This window comes from Hemibagrus wyckioides, linkage group LG10, assembly GCF_019097595.1.
Source record: "Hemibagrus wyckioides isolate EC202008001 linkage group LG10, SWU_Hwy_1.0, whole genome shotgun sequence".
Classification (NCBI taxonomy): Eukaryota; Metazoa; Chordata; class Actinopteri; order Siluriformes; family Bagridae; genus Hemibagrus; species Hemibagrus wyckioides.
In genome coordinates this window covers 4511890-4527104 of record NC_080719.1, presented here as the reverse complement: position 1 = coordinate 4527104, position 15215 = coordinate 4511890, and the positions used below count along the sequence as shown (strand labels likewise).

Below are 15215 nucleotides of genomic sequence, written 5' to 3'. Positions count from 1 at the left end.
GCCTGCAGTAAAAAGTTTAATTACAGTGATGCATAATGTGGTAGAAAGGAAGTATACACTTATACAGTACCTACTGAATAAAGGCAGCTGATTAGATTTTATTTTATCTAGAGTTCAAATAGTAAATTTTAATATTATTGAATAGATTAGAATAGAGTCTTTTTTCTCTATATAAAAGTATCATGACTTATAGGGACTTAAAGTGTCTTTTTTTTCAGCTCTGTCCATTCTATTAGTACTGCAGTTATATTATAATAGAAAAATGTACTTTTTGCGCTCATGCACCTGGCATCCTGTAGAACAGTCTCTCCCCTGCTCCGTCGTTGGTCTGCAGGAAGCGGCTGTCTACAGACCAGTCCAGATGAGTGATGAAGCAGGGGGATTTGTTGCACTCGCCCACTTTTTTATAGCGCTGTGCGACGGCGTAGATGTCCACCAGGCCGTCATTAGATCCCACAGCCAGGTAGGAGCCGTCCGGAGAGAACTTCAGCTCATGAATCACCTCCTTCCTGTCCTTGATGTGGACCACTTCTGTCATATCCCTGAGAAAAGCAAAGGGTAGATGGCATGTGTGTCAACTGCTGCATTGCATTAATATTTGCTCCCTTTGACATCCCTGTGAATATGATTTTACAAACACGAAGAAGACTCACAATAAACTCACAAAATACTCAAAAATAATAATGTATGTGCATATATTGCCATTGTGATCTGTAGTGAGAGCAGGGAGCAGGTGGAGGAAAACCTGGAGAGATGGAGGTTTGCGCTGGAGAGGAGAGGAATGAAAGTCAGTCGTAGTAAAACTGAGTACATGTGTGTGAATGAAAGGGAGGGAAGTGGAACAGTAAGATTACAGGCTGAAGAGGTGAAGAAGGTACAGGAGTTTAAGTACTTGGGGTCAACAGTCCAGAGTAATGGAGAGTGTGAGAAAGAGGTAAAGACGCGAGTGTAGGCAGGTTGGAATGGGTGCAGAAAGGTGTCTGGAGTTCTGTGTGATAGAAAAATATCAGGGGAAGGTGTACAAGACAGTGGTGAGACCGGCCATGCTCTATGGTTTAGAGGTAGCAGAGCTGAAGATGTTGAGGTTCTCTTTGGGAGTGACACGGTTGGACAGGATTAGGAACGAGTACATCAGAGGGACGGCTCATGTCGGACGTTTGGGGGACAAAGTTAGGGAGGCCAGATTAAGATGGTTTGGACATGTTCAGAGGAGGGAGAGTGAGTATATTGGTAGGAGAATGTTGGACATGGAGCTGCCAGGCAGGAGGCAAAGAGGAAGGCCAAAGAGGAGGTATATGGATGGAATAAATGAGGATATGAAGCTAGTGGGTGCAAGTGAAGATAGGGATAGGTGGAGAGAGATGATTCACTGTGGTGACCCCTGAAGGGAAAAGCCGAAAGAAGATTATATGAAGATTATAATGATTATTTTAAATATGAGAAGCACAAAGTATGAAGCTAATGATGAAAATAAGGCGAAAGGGGCTTCAGGTTTCGAAAAAACATTACACACTATCGTTAACATTTCCCACTAAGGCAACAGGAAAAAAATTTCTCATAACGTTTTATTTCAAAATATCATATAATTCCTCTCAGAAACAATATTATCTCTAAAAGCTACCAAATATTGTGTATGTATTACATGATTGTAGAGAAACAAAAAGAGATAAAAAGCTTTCATGCTGGAGTTCATTCAAAATCAAAAAATAAATCTGTTCTAATGATAATGATAAAGATAATGGTAATGATTGCTTTCAGGAGCAGGCGCAGCTGGTTGCTTGTTGAGAGCGGAAAATCCATAATGATGGACAATCAGACCAAAATAGTCTCCTATTCCCTATCAAAGTGCATTATGGGTATTCTGTCATTTCTTGAACAGTGTATTGTAAGATTTTAAAGACTGTTGTTTTACGCCACATTTAAAATGGATCAAGAAATTCTGGATTAGTGCTAAAATGTGTTTAAATCGAACCCTTTTTCTTCACGCTTACCTGACTCTCAGCACGGTGAAGGATCCGTCCTTCATGCCCAGAGCGAGCTGAGAGCCGTCGTTGTTGAAGCACACGCTGCGAACAGCTTCCTCCATGTTACAGCGAGCGATGAGGGTGTGATCAGCCAGGCTCCAAAGCCTACCTCAGAGACAAGGACAAGTCAGAATTCGAACACACAGAAATTGGTTTTCTTTAACACAAATTAGAGATAAAATTCAAATATTGTTTTTACAAATGGTGAATCTGTCTGAATTGAACCCTGATGTGTAATTTTTCGCATCTGTGTACAAATCCAGCGAGTGCTGTGAGGTCATTTCTGTCCACTTCGTTTCTCACTGATTGCAGTGAGAAAGAGATCGGACTCTGAGTGAAACGAGCTGCTAAAGTGAGCCATAGTACAGAGCTGTAGTGCTGGAGAAGCACAGTGTGCGCTGGATATTTGGAAATAAAGAAAATAAAAGCTAAATGCGATACACAAAAAGCTTTAAACTACATATTTACTGTATAACATTATTTAAGCGCTCAGTTTGTGTTTGGGTGATTTTTGTTAGCTGTGGGCGCCCTTGGCATACATTTGTTTACCTTTCACTGAACAGATTCCTGACCAATAAATACATTTTTTTTATAAAAATTGTATGGGTAATTTCAGCCCTCAACACCCCTACAAACCCCTTGATAAGGAAATGGCTGTTTATAGCTGCTATGATGTAGGCCAGCACAGGAACCTGTTTGCAGATGTTCCACATCATAAATGTAGCTATTAAGGTTTAAGAAGTAGAACATGTTGCTGTTTTCTAAATGAAAAAATGTAGTACTTGCTGTATTATATACAAATAAAACACTTAACAGTAACATCAGTAACATCACACCAGTTCAATGAGCAGAGTATAGTAGGGTAGAGTAGAATAGCATACACTAGAGTAGAGTAGAGTTTAACAGAATAGAATAGAGTAGAAATGAGTAGTGTAAAGTGGAGGAGAGTAGTGCAGATAGTGTACAGAAGAGTAATGTAGTCTAGTGTACTGAGTAGAGTAACTTAGAATATAGTAGAGGGAGTAATGCAGAGTAGAAAAGTGTATAGTAGAGTACAGTAGAGTAGTGTAGAGTGATGTAGAGTTGAGTAGAGTAGTGTAGAAAAGAGTAGAGAAGTACAGAGTTGTGTAGTGTTGCGTAGAATAGAGTTGTGTAGAGTAGAGTAGCATAGGGTAGAGTATCGTTGTGTAGAATAGAGTAGTGTAGAGTTTAGTAGAGCACAGAAGTATAGAATAGTGTAGAGAAGAGTAAAATACAGTAGAGTAGTGTATTGCTGTGTAGAATAGAGTAATGTAGAGTAGAGTTGAGCAGAGTAGCATAGGGTAGAGTATCATTGTGTAGAATAGAGTTGAGTAGAGTAGTGTGAAGTAGAGTTGAATGAAAGTGTATGGTAGAGTATAGTAGAGGAGAGGAGTGTAGAGTTGAGTAGAGTAGAGTATAGTGTAGAATAGTGTAGAGTGTAGTTTAGGATAGAGTGGAGTAGTGTAGAGTTGAATAGAGTCGAATTGAGTAGTGTAGAGTAGAGTATAGTGTAGGGTAGAGTAGAGTTGTGTAAAGTATAGTACAGCTGAGTTGAGTATAGTAGTGTAGGGCAGAGTAGAGATGGGTAGAGTAGAGTACAGTGTAGAGTACAGTAGTGTAGAGAATTGTCCATGATTATTTTTATGACAGTGTTTTATTCAAGTTTCATTTCTTACTTTGCTGACATCACATCACCAGTCAGAGGAAATAAGTGTGATCTCACTTTTTAAGGCAAAAAACTGACCAAAGAAATCAAGGCACTGACCGGACGGATCGATCGTCGCTGCCTGTCACTGCGATCGGCTGTTTGGGATGGAGGTCCAGAGCCCAGAGCTCACCCTCAGAGTGCCCCTGCATGACCAGAAGAGGTTTATCTCTATCTCTCACCATCACCTCAAATATCTCACTGTCCTGCGTCCCGGCTAGGATACGGTCAGCCTTCCAGCATACGCTCCGGATAGACAGACCTGAAGAAACAAAACCCCACAGGAGTGTGCACTAGAGAAACTCCAGTGTGTTAAAGAGCAGCGAAGCGTGACGTGACCATAACAACCTGGAGAGCAAATTATCAGCTTGCAAAGTGCAGTTTAAAAATATGGCAGAGCCAGCCCAGAAATTAAAGCATGCAAAAGCAAATCTAAGCAGGCATGAAATACAGCTGCTGGATCGGGACCTGGACATTTACTATAAATGCCTCACTAATCACAGGATCAAGTCATCACTGCTTCTTAAAATAACTGTCATGCTCTCTGCATAGGAGATTGTCATGCATTGAAACTGTATCTGTCTTATTAGTGAAGCCGGTGGAACCGTGGGCCTTTTTTCACAGCAATTCCATTAAAGCCTTAAAGGATTAATGAGAATAAATGTGGAGAGTTCAGGGCGCTTTCTTGGCTCAGTGCCAGAATTTACTGAAGTAGTACATTCAGCGGTCAGTGCTTAATCCAAGCACACTCGTTATACAGCATGCTGGTGTATCCTGTATCAAAAACATTATGCTACTGCGTTTTGAGATTTCAGGTTAATGAGAAACGCCAGGAAAGTGAGGTGTGAGCATCCATCTCTCCAATTTACACTGGTCAGAACGTGCCACAGGGACAGAAAAACAGGACCGGTGTTTTTCTTCTTTCAACACCGATCCATATTTTGGCATTGTGTAAAAGTCGCCTGGGTGTGAATAGCTCAGTAAACATACATCGTCCTTTTGCAAATGGAGTCAATATAAACTTATAAATAGTATTCAAATAAAATATTAATTAATGAATGTATTAAATTATTATATTTATTATTTATTACAGCTTGAAATTCCTGTAATTCATGTATATAATATTTTCATTTTCTAAATTTCTTAATTTAATTTAATTTAATTCTTTATTTTATACTTTGTTTTCATTTTATTTCTAACACTGGAACATTCCAGGAACAAAAAAAAGTAGATATCAACAATTTCACCTAAACAAATAAAGAAAAAACATTTTTATAAAAGAATTAAAGCAGACTTATTATATAAGAAATACTGGCTCACTCTAGTTGTCTTTTTTTTCAGTTTTACATTTTCCCCTATTTTTTGCTTCTAAAATTTTATCTTTACTTTTTCTTTACAATTTATAAGATGAGCATGATGGTTTTTTCTTCTAAAATATTTTAGAAGAAAAAACCATCATGCTCATCTTATAAATTGGGGAAAATGTAAAACTGAAAAAAAAAAAGACAACTAGAGTGAGCCAGTATTTCTTATATAATAAGTCTGCTTTAATTCTTTTATAAAAATGTTTTTTCTTTATTTGTATATATATATATATATATATATATATATATATATATATATATATATATTTTTTTTTTTTTTTTTCCCTTTGATTCTGAATTTTTAGTTTGTAGTTTGTTAAGTATAAATGTTTGAGAGTCATCGGTCCAGTCACTCTTCCAGTCAGCTTCCTGTTGACCTTTAAGGCATGCACGTCCTAGTCAGATGGAAGAAATTCAGCAATGCTAAATTGTGACACATGATCTTTTTCATTTGTGTTAAATGTTTTCCATCCATCCATCTATCTATCCATCCATCCATCCATTTTCTATACCTGCTTTATTCCTAATTAGGGTCACGGGGGTCTGCTGGAGCCTATCCCAGCACACATTGGGTGAAAGGCAGGGGTACACCCTGGATAGGTCTCCAGTCCATCACAGGGCCACACATATAGACAGACAACCACACACACTCACACACTTAGTTCTAAGGGCAATTTAGAATTACCAAATAAACCTAATGTACATGTTTTTGGATTGTGGGAGGGCAGGACAGCATTAATAATGACATTATCCTCAAAATAAAGAGGCTAGTGCAATTAACTTATGCTGTTAACTAACATTTGTTGCAGTTCATTTTGTGACCACTAGGTGTAAAAATAACTATCAGGCTATTTTTTTGTAGTTTCAAGAAAGTTATCTGAAGTTTTGTTTTTTTTGTCATTCCACAATACAGTACAGCTGGTATATTTCAGCAGCAGTGTGAGGGGCAATAAATACACAGAACAATGACTACACAGAACAAAATGAACAAAATCCAGTGTAGGGAAAGTGTGCAACAAAGGACTGTAAACTACTGGGTAGAGTAGAAAGACGAGCAAATCAACAGTTTAAAGTCAATAGTTTAAATAATGAATGAGTATGAACTGAGCATGATTGCTGATATGAAGCTAATGCCAGATGTACCCTTATATCCCTGCTCAGCATCCCTGAGGTCAATCTTAGTGATGGGTTTAAAGTCGATGTCCCAGAGTCTCACGCAGCCGTCACGTCCCCCGGTGGCAAATCCTTCCTCACACGAGTGCATGCTGAAGATCCCGGCCTACGGAAAAAAAAACGATAAAAACAAATCAGAAATCATTCTAATTGTATTTTTTGAAATATTTCCCTCAGGTCATTGGCTATCCAGGATTATCTTGTTTCAGATTTTACACCGCTATCAAAATACTTTACCCAGCATTAAAGAAATCCTGGCTCTTCATAATCTGACGTTTTACACTAATTCCTGGCTTAAGATTTGCATATTTGTCATTTTAACAAACGTGATTGGATAAATCCAGCGTTTGACCGGGGACTATTGATCGGAAGGTTGTGAGTTTGAATCCCTGGTCCACCAAGCTGCCACTGCTGGGCCCCTGAGGAAGGCCCTTAACCATCAATTGCTTAAAGATAATGTGAGCTGCTCTGGTTAAGGGCGTCTGAAATGTAAATAACGGCTCATCTCATGCCTTTACATCAATGGGAAAAAAGTTCCGGTCTGCCATTCTGCACCCGAGAAAGTTTTATCTTTCACAGCTTTATCATCTTTTTTGGTCTTTTTAAGTTTGTGGTGTAGTTGACCATCTCTACAGTGATACTGCCATCTGACTCGAGTCATCGAGCTGTCGCCCGAGTCGTTTATGTTAAGTGTTGTTCAGCTGCGTCCTGGTTTCCACGTGATATGAGACAGACACTGTTCTGATTGGGTATCTGTTGCTTAGCAACTAGCCCTAACATTCTAACACCACATCCTTTCACACTGTACATGTTCGGCACCGTGATGTGGCTTTAACTCTGTAAAACACTGCCATGCAGATCCTGCTTCAGAGCAGGGTTTCATAATCCCTGGTGTGAAGTGTGAAACGTTCCTCTAACAGGGTTTAGAACAACAATATCCTGCTCAGTCTGAAAAAAACATATCGATATATAAAATCCCATCGTGTGGAAGCAATTCATGAAAGCATGTGAGAAATCATGCAGCCTTTGTATCCCTTCTTAGCAATTCCTCATATTAGAAGATATCTGCATGAACGTCGTCACGGACTCGAAAATCACAAGCTCAAGCAAGCTCCTACGATGCAACGACAATCACAAATCAACGCATTTCATCTTCACACCACTCTGCTTTAACATTATTCTGACATCCGCACCACATCAGCGCTGAGACTTTCAGCTGCTTCGCTGCAGTTCAGTTGGAGCTTTGAAGGATTAACGAGATTAAAAGCATGGGGAAAGTGGGGAGGAAGCGTTCAGGGATTTCAGCTCTGCGCTGCCACTTCAGCAATATACTGAAAGGCTTTTGGAATTTATTGGAGATATCTGGCAGACAGTGCAGCGCTTGCTTTAAGCACTCTATATGATAAATCCTTCCGGTAAACACAAGCGCAGTATAATTTAGATCATCAGCGCTTTAGGGGGTTTATATAGTGTTCGTAGAAGATATGCTGGTCAGATTCCCACCTAACATGAGACGTTAGTGACGTGTGAGGAAGCATCTGTCCAGATTTACACACTCTTGAGCAGATCTATGTCCATTTCTGCTTAGATTCTATTCATATGATGTCATTATTTTCCAATAACAGTATGACCTGATGTGTTTTGTGTCTCTCACAGCACAGCAGTGTAACAAGATAGCTCTTGATCTCACTTATGTTACAGCAGCTATAAATAGTCATTCACCATCCTTTCCTCTCTCTCTCTCTCTCTCTCTCTCTCTCACTTCCTTGTACCCAAAACAGACTTATAGTACAACCCTGACACTGGAGCCTCCTTCAATAAATGTTACACAAATGCTTCAGGTCTCGAGCAAGTCCTTGAGAACGACCTGCTGCAATAGAAGCATTAATGTATTTGAACATTCTGACCAATCAGATTTGAGAATCGATGTTAAGGGCGTGAAATAAGGTATGGGGCAAAAATTAAGACTAAAGACAAAATTAGAAAAATTACAAAAAAATTGCAATAATAAACAAACCTAGCTTTTTTTGCTAACCCCTGTTGTGCACTTCATTTAATGTTTAGTAGAAGGAATAAAAGAATAAATAATTTACTTAATTAAATTACTAATTAATAATTATTGACCATAATAATAATAATAATAATAACAAGAACAATAATAACAATAACAACAAGAACAATAATAATAATAATAATAATAATAATAATTATTATTATTATTATTATTATTATTATTATTATTATTATTATAATTATTACTACTACTTTAAATTATCATTACTTTAAATTTTTGCGAATATTGTAAATAAACAGTAGGAAGAAAAACTATATATTTTTTGTCTAATTGTTTAATTAGTTATGGATGAATTAGATAAGGACCCTTTTATTTATTTATTTTATATTTTTTTTTTGCACATATAGAAAAGCAGTCTGTTAGTTTATTTTAGACCCAGCATAATATTAAGGATGCAACATTTTTGGCGCATCCCAGAATATCTTCAGACATGTTTTACAGACAGAAACCATGTAATCCACGCACCCCATGAGCCGCCTGCACGGTCCGCACCAGGTTTAATCCCTTCCACACGTAGATGTCTCCATTCAACGCGCCTGAGTATGTCACCTCGTCCTTTGCCGTCGCCAAACACAGGATAGTCTGCAGGTCTCCCGTCTTCCCAAAGATCCCTCGTTTGGGTGTCAGTGCATTGCCACATAACGTCCAGAACTAGGACGGAGAAAAACAAAGGACATTTAGCAGGAAGAATTTCATTAGAATTCCATCAGGGTGAAAGTGAGATGCCTTCACACGCAGCTTGAAGTTATCAGTGCTGAAAAACGCGCTGTCAAAACTGTTAACCTGACGCTTTTTACGAATCCTTATCTGAAGCGGACAGGAGTGACAATTCAATTAGTCCGATTCGACTTTATCTGTCAGCTTTACTCAGCCGTAATTGCTTTCTCTCGGAGAGAAAGACAGAACAAACACCGAGCCTGAGGCGAAGTTAGAAATTATACAGAGGATGATATACGCTATGGAGGGGCTAAGGGATGCTGAATTTCCTGCCGTCTGTGTATGTGTGGCTTTTCAAAGCGTGTGTCGAGGGAAAAGGAAAAGCACGCTTCACTCACTTTAATGTGCTTCACTCCGCAGCTCACCAGCCTGTGCGGCAGGAAGGGATCCCATGAAATATCGAAGATCTATAAAAATAATAAAACACAGGAAATGGCTCTGGTTAGACAGATTGTCAGATCAGACGTCAGCAACATCATATTTTTATATAGCATTTCTTTAAGACAGCACAGCACACAATGGTATCTAATCACATCTGAGACATCTCAGGGCCTTAAGGCTTAAGCTTCATTTGATGAAGGTCTGATCTGGGTTTTATTCAGGCTAATCGTTCGCTATTGTGTTACGTTGCCCTTTCTCGAACCTACTTTCGAACACAAAACTTTTTAATACTCTATATCAGTGTCGAATTCTTGATCCTGATTGATCAGAAGCTGTTTTTCTGAAGGTTTGGGAAATAGCTCAGGATGCAACACACAGCACTAGTTCTGATATGTTTCCATAGTAACAGCTAATGTTAAGTTGCTAAGTTGTATGGCAGATGCTCCAAATAAACAAAAAGGTGTATTTGTTGATCATATCCTTCTTATGTTTCTGAGAGGAGGTGTTTGTTTAGCACTGAAGGAGTCTCTAGTGTCACCGCTCTCAAAGACAGAAGAGTTCACGCTTTTGTTATTTCTTTTTAGAATAATTACAGGTTGTTTTGTCTGTTTTTGTGTAATTAAGAGTAATGGAGAGGAATAAGAGAGGTCGATCTTGTCACATGTCACACTGAGCTGTTCCGTGTTATATCTGAAGTCTTGTTTTCTGTATGTTTTGCCTTCTTCCCATAGTGCATCCTGGTGCAATGTGTTCCCCAGGTAAGCGATGCACATGCACCCAGCCATTATGTAAAAGAAAACGTGATTCATCAGACCAGGCCACCTCCTTCCATTGCTCCGTGGTCCAGTTCTGATGTTCATGTGCCCATTGTTGGCACTTTCGGCAGTGCACAGGGGTCAGCATGGGCACTTTGACTGGTCTGCAGCTATGCAGCCCCATACTGTGATGCACTGTGTATTCTGACACCTTTCTAACAGAACCAGCATTAACTTCAGCAAATCATCAGCTTTGAAAGTCTTTCACCGCTCCACAGTGCTGGTTAATATGAAGATAATATAAAAGTAAACAATGAGGGCTTTAAGAAGGTTTTTCATAAGTATTTGTTTTTATCTAGCCTACTAGCGTCAATATATTCCAGAAAAAGTTCCAGAAATACCGAAATGGTTAGTTTTTTTCCACACAAATGTTTCTGTCTTCAAAGTAATTGTTGATATCAAACTTATTTCTGCTCTCTGAGATGCTCCAAGTTGCTTGTTCATCTAAGAAGCAGCTCAAATTTGATCTTCAACCAGTAAAATTCTGTGTAAGGTTATCCAACAGAGGGAAAAACACACGTCTAAAACACACTGAAAGCCAAGAGACTCGTTTTATATCAGACTCACAGCCAGAAAATCATTCATTTATTTATACTGATTGAAAATATCCCATAAGTCCGTTTTCCTTCTGCTGACAGAACACCAGTGGACTGGTAAAAAGGTTTAAAGATAAAATCATTAAGTTACAGATGAATGTTGATAACAGACTCACCCTATCAGAATGCCCCGTGGCAGTGGCCAGGACACGCCCCTTTTTCCAGTCCCACACACACACTGTGTTTTTGGCATCGAGTCCAACAGACACCAAGCGCTAAACACAAAAGGAAGGTGGACTGTAACACGCTGCCACAAAAAGAGCTGAATTAATCCCACAATCCATTATTGACCACTTGACCAGGCTTTAAAAACAGACCATTATTCTGAAACGAGTGCCACTACAATCAGTTCACGTCTCTGAAACCCCCGCATGCTCACCTGTCCGTCAGCGTCGAAGGCCAAGCAGGCCACGCCGTGTGTGTGCACGTCTCTCAGGATGGATACGGTGGTCAGCGTGTACGAGTCCCACACACAGATGTACGGATCTTTTCCCACCTGACCCGTGGCCACCTGGATCTTATCAGGGTGCAGGGCCAGACTGCAAAAGAAGCACATAAAATGAAAGTTTTTAGTGAGGACATTTTGTGTCTGGCTAACAGAGCTAGGTCTGAGAGGAAGGAATACAGGGAGATCAGTTTGTAATAAATAGTTTGGGATATAATGCGTATTCTTTACGTTCTTAATGTTAGTGTTAGTGAAAGAAAGAAAGAAAGAAAGAAAGAAAGAAAGAAAGAAAGAAAGAAAGAAAGAAAGAAAGAAAGAAAGAAAGAGAAAACAGACAGATAACAAAGAAAGAAAGAAAGAAAGAAAGAAAGAAAGAAAGAAAGAAAAGATGGAGAGAGAAAACAGACATATAAGAAAGAAAGAAAGAAAGAAAGAAAGAAAGAAAGAAAGAAAGAAAGAAAGAAAGAAAGAAAGAAAAAGAAAAGGATGAGCAGAGAAGAAAGAAAGAAAGAAAGAAAGAAAGAAAGAAAGAAAGAAAGAAAGAAAGAAAGAAAGAAAGAAAAGGATGAGCAGAGAAGAAAGAAAGAAAGAAAGAAAGAAAGAAAGAAAGAAAGAAAGAAAGAAAGAAAGAAAGAAAGAAAAGATAGACAGATAAGACGGAAAGAAAGAAAGAAAGAAAGAAAGAAAGAATAAAGAAAGAAAGAAAGAAAGAAAGAAAGAAAGAAAAAGAAAGGGAAGGAAAACAGGAAGTGGAAAGGAAAGGAGAGCTAAAAGTTAGCTAGCAAGTAAATGCTAATCTACAGTGGCAATGAAACAAAGAAACAATAATCCACTAAAAAATTAAACTGCAAAGATAGCAAGAGCTATAACTATTGAGAGAGAAGATAGAGAACTAACAAGCAAATGTAAACTAGTGGGCAAAAACAAAGCAGGAAGTGACTGCTAACCTAAAAATACTGTACTGAGTGAAAGCTAATTGGTAAATTAGCAAGCAAATTAAAGGGTTAAAGCAAACTTATTCGAAGAAAGCTAACCTAAAGAGAAAGAAAGCTAACCTATTGAGTGAAACCTAATAAGTAAAATAGCAAATAAATGTAAACTAAAGGCCAAAGCTAACCTTAAAAAAGAGAAAGATAAACTACTGAGTGAAAGCTACTTTGTAAATTAGCAAGCAGATGTAAACTACAGGCCAAAAGCAAACCTAGAAGTAACAGCTAACCTAGAGAAAGGTTAAGCTAACCCACTAAGTGAAAAGCTTACCCACTGAGTGAAAGCTAATTAGTAAACTAACAAATAAATACAAACTAATGGGCGAAAGCAAACCTAGACAGATAGACACAGCAAGCCTAAAGAGAGAGATAAAATACTGAGTGAAAGCTGAGGTAAATTAGCTCTGAGTTCTAGTTTACCGAGGTAAATTAGCAAGCAAATGCAAACTAAAGGCCAAAAGCAAACCAGGAAGGGACAGCTAACCTAGAGAAAGGTTAAGCTAACCTACAGATTGAAAGCTAATTGGTAAACTAGATCTGCGGGCATGAAGCCTTTATGATCGCCACACATACATTACAGCACAGTGGAATTCTTTTCTTCACATGTCCCAGCTGAGGAAGTTGGAGTCAGAGCGCAGGGGCAGCTATGATATAGTGCCCCCTGGAGCAGAGAGGGTCAAGAGAGCCTTACTCAATTGCCCAACAGTGGAGCTTGAATCCTGATCCTCCACTCAACAACCCAGAACCTTAACCGCTTGAGCCAGCATGTCCCCACTAGCAGTTAAACGTAACAGCTAACCTACAGAAACCTAGGCTAATAAGCTATTGAGTGAAAGCTAAATAGTAAACTGGAGGACAAAAACATCCTATCTGAAGAAAGCTAACCTAGCCAGAGAAAGCCTATTGAGTGAAAGCTAATAGTGCTTTGTCCTCTTTGAGTGAACACCTGATAAAGATTTTTCTTGGACTTTAAGAAAACTTTTTTATTAAATTTAGAGCGAGAGAAGAACGTATAAGAGAGAAAGAAAAGCAGGGAAACAAAGCCCAGTGAGTCAGCAGAAAGACAGAAAAACAATGCTGTCAATGTTATCAATTCAGGAAGCTGCAGCAGGCGAACCGCAGTGGATTGAGACGCAGCTTCTCGGTTTTTCCTGACAGTGCTCTGTATTAAAGCCTTTCATCATGCTGCAGCTCTGTGGAGGTAGTCACTGAAAGCTTTATCAACCTCCACATAACAGCCTTTCTGCCATGGAGACATGCTGCGGAGACTCGCAGGAAGCTCAAGGACAGCGTAGCACAAACGCTAACAAACCTCAACACGCTGAAGAAACCAGCACTCTGACTGTCTGAAATATGCACATCATTAGCCAAAATCTCTCCAACATGTTTTAATAAGCAAACAGTGCTAATTAGCTACTACCTAACAGATGCATGTTTTCTGTCTCCAGAGAAAACCAGAGTGCTAGTCTTACTGTATAAAGTGGATGAAGTCATGTTTTTTTCCTCTACTGCAAAGTGTGTTATCAGTCAGACTGATAGAAAGGGCTCATTAATGTCTATTCACCGAGTAGCAAACAGGCAAAAGCTACAAACTAATCTCCAAAAGCTAAAGTAGGACATGAAAGCTAATCTAGCAAGCAAGAACAACCTAGTAGGCAAAAGCTAAGCTAGCAATCTAAGGCAAACTAGTGAGTCAAAGCTAAACTAATAAGCCAAATCAAACTAGCCATTGAAAGCAACAGTAAACTAGCAAGCAAAGCAAATTAACAAGCAGAAGCAAAACTGAGTAAAAGCTAAACTAGCAAGCCAAAGCAAACCAATGATTCAAATCTAAACTAAGAAGAGAAGGCAAACTAACACATGAACAAATGCTAGTGAGCATATGCTAAACTTAAAAGCCAAGAATGCTAGTGAGCAAAGACTAAACTAGCAAGTGAAAACAAACTAGCAGGTGAAAACTAAACCAACAAGCAAAAGTAAACTAATGAGTAGATGCTAAACTAGCAGAAGCTCACTAACAAGTGAATCAAAACTAGTGGGCAAAATCTAAACTAGCAAGACAAAAGCAAACTAGTGTGTGAAAGCTAAACTAACAAAAAAAGCAAATGAGCAGATACTAAATCAGCAAAAAGTGAACAAATAAGCAAAAACAAACTAGTGGGCAAAAGCTAAGCTAGCAATCTATGCAAATTAGTGTGTCAAAGCTAAACTAATAAGCTAAAGCAAACTAGCCACCGAAAGAAAGAGTAAACTAGCAAGCAAAGAAAAATTGACAAGCAGAAACAAACTAGTGAGTGAACGCTAACAACTGATAGCAAACTATCAAGTTTAGGCAGACTTTTGTGCAAAAGCAAGAGAAAGAAATCTTGGAAGTGAAAGCTAAACTAGCAAGCCAAAGCAAACCAATGATCGAAAGCTAAACTAAGAAAAGAAGTCAAACTAACACGTGAAAGCTATCTAGTGAGCAAATGCTAAACTAAACGCCAAAGAAAGCTAATGAGCAAAGACTAAGCTAGCAGGTGAAAACAAACTAGCAGGTGAAAACTAAACCAACAAACAAAAGTAAACTAACCAGCGAAGTAAACTAATGAGTAGATGCTAAACTAGCAGAAGCTCACTAACAAGTGAATACAAACTAGTGGGCAAAATCTAAACTAGCAAGAAAATGAAAACAAGTGGCTAACAGCTAAACTAGCAAACAAAAGCAAACTAGCATGTGAGAGCTAAACTAACAACAAAAGCAAACTAATCAGCAGTAAAGGTAAAAGTAAACTATTACGCAAAAACAAAATAGTGGACATAAGCTAAGCTAGCAGTTCAGGACAAATTAGCGAGTCAAAGCTAAACTAATAAGCCAAAGCGCACGCACACACACACACACACACACACACAGACTATATTTGTTTTGTTT

The 15215-nt window shown here is 38.7% G+C and overlaps 1 protein-coding gene across 2 annotated transcripts in view; it reads right to left on the bottom strand.

Annotated features, from left to right (window-relative positions):
• The window catches only part of eml6 (EMAP like 6), a 57864-nt gene that overhangs the window by 30113 nt on the left and 12536 nt on the right, over positions 1–15215 (bottom strand). For both annotated transcript variants that reach the window (XM_058401415.1, XM_058401416.1), the window contains exons 3-10: positions 11250–11409; positions 10987–11085; positions 9417–9485; positions 8827–9012; positions 6258–6393; positions 3811–4012; positions 1992–2129; positions 286–542 (exon numbers count right to left, since the gene is read on the bottom strand). In XM_058401415.1, coding sequence (XP_058257398.1) covers positions 286–542; positions 1992–2129; positions 3811–4012; positions 6258–6393; positions 8827–9012; positions 9417–9485; positions 10987–11085; positions 11250–11409 — 1247 coding nt within the window. The remainder of the gene's footprint in view (positions 1–285; positions 543–1991; positions 2130–3810; positions 4013–6257; positions 6394–8826; positions 9013–9416; positions 9486–10986; positions 11086–11249; positions 11410–15215) is intronic.